Source organism: Talpa occidentalis, unplaced genomic scaffold (genome assembly GCF_014898055.3).
Source record: "Talpa occidentalis isolate TD23 unplaced genomic scaffold, MPIMG_talOcc4v2.1 talOcc4.12, whole genome shotgun sequence".
In the NCBI taxonomy this organism is placed as follows: Eukaryota; Metazoa; Chordata; class Mammalia; order Eulipotyphla; family Talpidae; genus Talpa; species Talpa occidentalis.
Genome location: NW_023601212.1, coordinates 46,427,048 through 46,435,226, shown reverse-complemented (window position 1 = coordinate 46,435,226; position 8,179 = coordinate 46,427,048). Strand labels below are relative to the sequence as shown.

General features: G+C 53.9%; 1 protein-coding gene across 1 annotated transcript; it reads right to left on the bottom strand.

Moving 5' to 3' along the window:
• Positions 1–1,489: 1,489 nt before the first annotated feature.
• Positions 1,490–6,926, bottom strand: GTPBP3 (GTP binding protein 3, mitochondrial). The gene is made up of 9 exons (XM_037506129.2): positions 6,870–6,926; positions 6,293–6,546; positions 6,107–6,193; positions 5,817–6,019; positions 5,571–5,643; positions 5,332–5,475; positions 5,004–5,169; positions 4,350–4,628; positions 1,490–4,176 (listed from the first exon to the last, which is right to left on the bottom strand). The coding sequence occupies exons 1-9, from the start codon at positions 6,920–6,922 to the stop codon at positions 3,951–3,953; spliced, it is 1,485 nt and encodes a 494-aa protein (XP_037362026.1). The 5' UTR covers positions 6,923–6,926; the 3' UTR covers positions 1,490–3,950.
• Positions 6,927–8,179: the final 1,253 nt, after the last annotated feature.

Genomic DNA, 8,179 nt, shown 5'->3' with positions numbered 1-8,179 from the left:
CGGGCCAGTCTAGAGGCCCCAAGGAAGTGGGGAACGTCCCTGACCTCTAACCTATTGGCTAGGCAGCCTGCAAGTCTTGGAGAGAAAGCCTAATTTGGGGTCCTGGACCCAGTCATTCTGGATTTGAATCTTGGATCAATCCATCTCAGCCTTCATTTTATCATCTGAGAAATGGCTATAGTAATAGTCACTCAACTGTCCAAACAATCGGCACAATTCTCTGACTCCCAACTGGAACATCACAGGATACCAACCTACCAACCTGGCCTCCATGACTGGACCTTGACTCAGCTGTCCAACACCCTGACTTCATCAGCCTCAGCGTCCAGTACAACTCCCATACTGGTCCAGAGGGGCCCTCGGCTCTTTTGTGCCCCCTCCCTCCACACACAGTACAGCACTTGCTCTAGTTATTCTAGACACTTGCTTCCTCTTCCAGGCAGCCCTCCTAGATGTCCCAGATGTAGTCCCCAGCCCCATTCCTTTCTCTCCTGCTATGACCATATAGCTCTGACTCCCCCAGGCTGATGGCTTTCCTGAGGCCCCAGCAGGGGCTGAGTACCAGCCAGAGAGCAATTGGCTGACCCCCTCCCCGACCCTGTGGTCCAGCCTCCGGGTGAGGTTCTGACTCTTTGGGGATTTCCTGTGACCTCTATAAATAACCCCCATGGCTACTTCCCACAAACTGCCTCACCCTTCTTGGAAAAAAAGGATTGTAGCCAAGGACCTCAATGCAGCTATGTGCCAGATCCCAGGGGAGGTGGGTGGGGCACATGCATCCTGCCCCAAGAGCATCTCCCTCCGCACCCAGACCCCACTCACCCCTCCTAGAAGACCTCTGGACAATCCCAACACCAGACCCACATTATTTTTTTCTTCCCTCTGGGTATCTATTTTCCTGCCAAATGGGTATAACAGTTAATATCCATGGACTCGGATCATGGAGTAACCCCATGCCTTAGGGAGCCCCCTATTCACAAGTGACTTCAACTGCTGAACAAGCAAACAGATCAACAAACAGTGACACCATGCAATGAAGTCTGTGAAGAGTCTGGGATCCGGGTTAGTTGGGAGATCCTGGCACCTTTGTGGGTCTGAGACCCATCCCAGCCTGTGCTCACATGTTCCCCAAAACCCAAGAGCGTGTAATTGCAGGTGGATATTTTTTCCTGATTCTGGAAAAGATCATGATCCTTTTTGAGATGTTGTTTCTGCTGCTGGCAAGGTGGAAGCCTTCATCCCAGGAACCTGAGGCTTTGCTGTATTGATGGGGAAACACCCAGAATCTGCTTCATTAGAGCATGGCGCCCCCTGGTGGATCTGCACCGCCACATCAGGCCCCCAAAGTCGCAGAACCACTCGCCCCAGTCCTGATTCACTTATGTTTATTTTATTTTTTTTAAGATTTATTTATTTATTTATTTATTTATTTATTTATTTATTTATTTATTTATTTATTTATTTATTTATTTATACAAGCACTGGGTACAGTCAGAAGCGCGGGAGGGTGAGAGAATTCGCCAGAGCCAGAGCGGGGAGCAGAGCAGGCAGAAGGACCGAAGCACATTGCTGAGGGGGAGCAGCGGGCTAGAATGAGAGGTCTGCGTGCCACGTGGGCCCCTCCCTTGTGGCCGGGGATTGAACCGGCGCTGCAGAGGCTGCAGGCAGCTTCGCAGCCCAGCGCTAAACCGCTGCATCACCAGGGAGACCCTGTTTGGTTTTTTTTTAAGATTTATTTTATTTATGCATACAAGAACTGGGGTACAGGCCAGAGGTGTGGGAGTGAGAGGATTCACCGGAGACAGAGTGGGAAACAGAACAGTCATATCTACTGAAATACACTGCTGAGGGGAGCAGCAGGCAAGAAAGGAGAGGTCTGCTGTTCCATATGGATTAGCTCCCAAGCCAGGGATCAGGGATCAAACTTGTGCTGCAGTGGCTGTGGCTATCTTCATAGTGCTGAGATATAACCCCTTGTGCCACCAGGTGTTTTTAAAACCCTTCCTTTTCCTCTTCACAACTATTTTCTTCTTTTTTTTTTAAGATTTATTTATTTATTCATACAAGAACTGGGGTACAGGCCAGTGGTGTGGGGAGGTGGGGTGAGAGGATTCATCAGAGACAGAGTGGAGCACAGAACAGATAGACTGACTGAAATACACTGCTGAGGGGAGCAGCAGGCAAGACAGGAGAGGTCTGCTGTGCCATGTGGGTAGCTCCCTGGCTGGGGATCAAACTCATGCTGCAGAGGCTGCAGTGTCTTAACCCCTTGAGCCACCAGGGAGGCCCCAACAACTATTTTCTTAATAAAATTTCTTCTTTCTAGCTTAATGCATTGTAAGCATGCAATACATAACACAAAATACATGTACATCAACTGTTTTATGTTCCTGCTAAAGCTTCTAGTCAACGGCAAGCTAGCAGCATTAAGGTTTTAAGGAGTCAAAAGTTATATCTGGGGGCCTCCCTGGTGGCGCAGGCGGTTGAGCGCGCCGCTGTGAGGCTGTCCGCAGCCTCTGCAGCACTGGTTCGATCCCGGCCAGGTGGCAAGGGTCCCACATGGCACAGTGGACCTCTCCTGTCGCGCCCTCTGCGCCCCTCAGCAGTGTATTTCAGTTCATCTGCCTGTTCTGTTCCCCACTCTGTCTCTGATGAATCCTCTCGCCCTCCCACACATCTGGCCTATACCCCGGTTCTTATAGGAATAAATAAATAAATCTTTTAAAAAGAAAGTTGTATCTGGTGGGTCTGTTGTCCCTAACTCCTGCATTGTTCAAGGATCATCTGTACCCCACTGTAATTTCCTTCCACTTCCCTTTCACTTCATATCCTTCCTCTCTCCCCTTCGCTCACTCTGTTCCAGCCACAATGGCCACCTCTGTTGTCCCTGCTCCCAATTCAAAGCCTTTGCACACATTACGTTCCCTGCCTGGGACACTCTTACCAGCCCCTTCCATCAGGGTTCCTTTTCAACATTAGGTGACCTATGTAGGGCATGTGCCCTCAGATATCTGCCAGGTCAGATCTCTTCTTTGTAAGCTCACACCACAGTCAGAGATCTCACTGTAAGGATGAGCCTCTTTTTTTTTCCATCAGGCCAAGGGTGAACCTGCTTGTTCCACCATATTTCCAGTACCCTGGCCCTGAGCTCAGATTGGAACTGAACTGACCTAAGTACAAATCCTAAAGCTTGAACCATGAGCAAGTGACCACTTCTCTGAGCCCATTTTCTCCTCCATAAAACAGTGACTAAATACCTACCCCATTGTGCTAGTGTAAAGAGCCAACAAAATTATGTGTAACAGGTGCTTGACAGTCACCGGGTGAATGAATGGAGTGAATGAACTTGCAGAGGAAGTTGGGCCCAGGATTTCATGAGTTACTTTTAAGGTACGAGAGGCAAAGTTCTAAGATTAATACTAAAAAGGGAATGAAAACTTGCAGCGCAATATACACACAATTTATGTACAAAATGTAAAATGTATTTGATTGGTGCATCTACAAGAATGCAAACGTAAGCGCACAGAGAAAGTTCTGGAGGGACACAAGCTGAGCTGGGGAGAGGGGAGATTTCCACATTTCTGGATCAACTGAGTTTCTTACATGCCTTTGGTATTTGAATAATAAATTAAAAACTATAAAACAAGTACTCCTGAGATCTTCCTTCCTTCGTCCCAACCCTCTACTCCTGATCCTCCAGCTTTGGGGGCCCAAAGAGACCTCCACTCAGCCCCTCTCCAGGGCTTGAATACCCAGAAATCCCCAGAGAGATCTAGCCAGTCACAATTTGATAATTGCCAGCAACTGGGAGCTTACTACCCATGAAGGCAGTTACTCTGGTGACAAGATCCTCCCCAAGGGATAGAAAATCCCGCTTGGCCTAAGCTGATCCCAGATTCCTCAAAGCTTCCAGGTGTCCACCCAGCCTGTGTCTGAGATTGGCAGTTCCCTTACTTGCCCACACAGAAGTCCCGGAAGATGACATCCAGGATCTCTTCCGTGCCTCCACCCCCTGTGAGGTAAGCCAGGTGGCCCCGGGCAACCCGAAGTGCCTCAGCTGCCAGGGCTAGGTCTTTGGCCTTCTTGTATTGACCGAGGGCATCCAGGCATCTCTGCAGGTGATGCTGGTGCCTGGTGCGTGTCAGCAGTGGTGGGCCTGCAGACGGGTCACCACACCTGGAAGGGAAAAAGCACATGGTCTCTCTACCTTCAAAAGCAACACTGGTATCCATTCCCATTCTGCAGATACAGAAACTGAGCCTGCCAGACAGGTTTGTGTCCAAAGTCATTGGCTTATGCCCACTTGAATTTGGATAAAATGAGGCTATAGAAAGAGTGAGGGGGCTCACACTGCAGCTAGCTCCTTTCGCAGTGCTTCCAAGAGGCCATCCAGACCCTCCCTGGTCAGGCAGGAGAGCAGCAGATAGGGGGCCAGCTCAGGACTGGGGCCTGGGCCCCCCTTGGGGAGCAGGTCTGATTTGTTCAACACCAATAGGAGCCGCTGTTTACTCCCACTGGAGCTCTGGGCTCGGGTGGTGGTGATAATCGTGTCCAGGAAGCTGCAGCTGGATGGAGAGGCCAGATCAGAGGCGTCCAGCACGGCCAGAATGAGGTCAGCCTGTTCCAGCCTGGGGGAATAAGGAGAATCAACTGAGCAGTGACCCCCAGAGTTGAGCAATTAAGGACACAGGGTGGAATAAAGCACCTGGGACACAGCAGGAGGGTGAGGGGGCTGGTAAAGAATAAGGGGCAGGGCCAAACATGTGGGAAAGAGCTGTGCATTAAGGGGAGGAGCAGAATGCTGGGGGTTCAGTAGGAGAGAGCTGGCCAGGGACAGAGGTCCAACTCAAAGGGCTGCCCCTCCCCCAAATTACCAAGTCCCCAAGATTAAGGGAGCTTAGTAGCTTTTTCTGATTCAGGAAGAATGAAAAGTAAATGCAACAGGAAGAAACATGAGAGGATAGAGTCGTCTCCTCCCTCTACTTACCTCCCAGGCAACCCACCTCTCTCGGGCTCGCCGCACGCCCTCTCGCTCCACTGGACCCACGCCCTCCCTCAACCCTGCTGTGTCACTCAGTAGCGCTGGGAACCCAGCCAGGTCTACAGCGGTCTCCAGCACATCGCGGGTGGTCCCTGGTTCTGGAGAAACAATAGACACGGGCTTCCGGCCTAGGGAAGTAAGCATGAGGGACCAGGTGGAGGTGAAGGACCCTCCACAAAGCTCCACCCCTCGTGGCTGAACTGAGCTTTTGCCCTACTGGCCCCTTTCCCATTTTGAAACAGCTCAGTTCCTCAGTTCCTGGCCCCATCACCAGTCTCCCTCCTACTCACTGAGCAGGTTCACCAGGCTGCTCTTGCCAGCATTGGGGGGTCCCGTGACCACAACATGTGCCCCTGAGCGGAGCCTCTGCCCACGCCTGGCATCTCGAAGATGCGCGCCCAGTGCCAACTCCAGCTCCTGTACTTGGCTGTCAGCTGTGGGTACAGGAAAGCAGAGGGGAAGGAAAGTGGGGCCTTCAGGTAGTGGAAATGGCAAGTGTACTCATACCCCCATCTCCAGGGAGACCCACCTCGCTCCAAAACTCCTTCCTCCAGGTTGTCATCCTCACCAAAGTCAATATAGGCCTCCACGTGAGCCAGAGCCTGAAGCAGAGGGTAGGTAGAGTCATCACCTAGGAACCCACTCCCTGGCCCCCCATGTACCCGGGCTCAGCCCCACTAAGGGGCCAGGTTGGAGGCTCACAGACAAGAAACTCTCACTTCAGAGCTGGACAGGCAGGGATCTAGTGCAGAGGATGGGTGAATGGGGGATTCACCTTAGTGAGGGTCTCTGCCCAGCCATGACAGAGGTGGCTCAGCTCCCCATCCAGCTGCCTTAGGGCCTGACGCCGCTGTGCCTCCGTTTCGGCATGGATCAGATCGGCCAAGCCTTCCACTTCAGTCAGGCTCAGCTTCCCGTGAGCAAACGCCCGCCTGGTGAACTCTCCCGCCTCTGCTGGCCGAAGTCCTGGCACACTGCCTGCGGGAAGGTCCTGAATCCTGAGCCTCCAGGTCTATACCCACACCCACTGGCAGAGTCAGACCTCCAACCCAAGGCTGCACTCACCCAGGGCCTGCAGGACGCCGCTCACCACGGCCGGGCCTCCATGCACGTGGAACTCCACGCAGTCCTCACCCGTGAAACTCTGGGGACCTAATGTGGCGAGGCGACAAGTCAGAAGGAGGGCACAGCATGAAGAGGGTAAACTGGGTCATGGGAGCTACAGGAGGTTCAGGATCTGGAGTTCCTCACCTGGGAACCAGAGCACCAGAGCGCGGTCCAGCGGTTCCCCCGAGCGGGGGTCGCAGAGCAGGCGCAGGCTGGCGTAGCGAGCCCGGGGCAAGTCCTGGGGCGCAGTGAGGCTCCGGAGGGCGTGGCGGCTGGCGGGGCCGCTAGTCCGAATCACAGCGATGCCGCAGCGGCCTTGGCCCGAGCTCAGCGCGAATATGGTGGCTCCGGAACCCGGGGCCGGGGCGCCGCTGCCGTGGCGCGTGAACGGCCCGAGACTGGACAGGAAGGAGAGTCAGTGCACCTGGGAGGCTCTACACAGAGTGGCAAGTAGATCTAGGGCTCGATAACAGGGAGGTGCTCAAAGTGGAGGCTCTCTGGCTGGGAGGGACGCACCGACCGGAGGCCTCAAGATGACCTCATTAAGGTCTCAGAGCGGGCGATCCAGAGGTGGGTTCTGCGGCCGAGGGATGGACAGACAGGACTTGGAAGAACGTGACAGACGGCACCGCCGCAGGGAACTAGGGCCCCAGATCCCAGGGAGGTTTGGGCCCCAAGCAGCGACTCAGTTTGTCACACCCTTTTCCCCCGGGTGTCCCACCTGCGAGGCCCGCGAGCCGTCAGGGTTGCCAGGGTCCAGAGGCCCCGCCACATGGATTCACAGCCCGCCGCGCGCCCGCCCGCCCTTCCTTCCTGGGAGGCTTCAAGTCCTGGCACGAGGCCCCGCCCACTCGGCGGAGTGACTGGCGAAGTACTTAACGAGTCTTGGCTACCATTGGGCCCTTTAGAAAACGTCCCGCCCACCCACTGAAGGTCTTCGTTTGTATTGGCTGATTCTGAGGACGCCCTCTGGGTGCAGTGATATGACATTCCCCCGGCAACATCCGATCGGGGTCGTGGGATTCTAAAGCTGCGGCTCCCCGAGACCCCGGAAATGAGGGGTGGGAGGGGAGACCGGGTCTGACCGTCGGAATGACCGCGGAAAGAGCGTTTGAGCTTATTCCATCTAGCCACTCCGTAGCTTTGGGCGAAGCCAGAGCACCTTAGTGGCAGGGAGGGGTGCGTGCCGGAGAGCCCACGCGCCACCGGCCTTGGGAAAACGGCCAAACTTCTGGGGAGATTACTATTCCTATTTGTTTTCTAGGACCACTCCAGCTGGTAGCCCATCCCCGCCTTTCCCTCGGCCGTTCCCTCAGCCTCGGACGCCCCTCCTCATTTAACAGACTCATCCTTAAGGGGCCTCCATCTCCAGGGTCTCCTCCGCGAGGACGCCTTTCTGAAATCCCCCCAACACAACCCTCTCTCCTCTCTGGCCCAGGTCTGCTCCGGCAGAATTGTGTCTGGTCTGTCTCTGGCTCCCGAAGAGGCAGAAAGGGGAGTCGCGGAGATTACTTTCAGGTTAACCTAGGACAGCGCAGGATCGCAGAATAAAAGCGCTGATGATGGAATTCCCGGCGCCAACGGGGCGGGTTCTCCCAGTTTCGCACGGCCAATTTTCTGGTTCTTGGATAGAGCGGGCGGGCGACGCACCTGCACTTTGGGAAGAATTGGTGGGACTGATTAGAGTTCTAATCCTCCACCCCTCACCCCACCCCACCCCCGTCCCCATCCTCCCGGGCCGGCCCTCTCAACTTTTTCATCTGTAAAAGAGGAACGATGACATTCGCTGACGTCGAGCTGTCCCATCTATCACAGGTATACACTAGCGTCTAGTATTTGCCTTATGAGAACCCGATCTGACCCCAGTCTCGCGGAGGAGGCTACTCCTGATGATCTGGGATCCGGGTGCCAGACAAAATACCAAGAATAAAGTTTACGTATAATTATGTCCTATGTGATATTTGGGACACACTACTTATTAATTTATTTGAAGTTCACATTTAGCTAGAAAGACTTAAACATGACAACTCT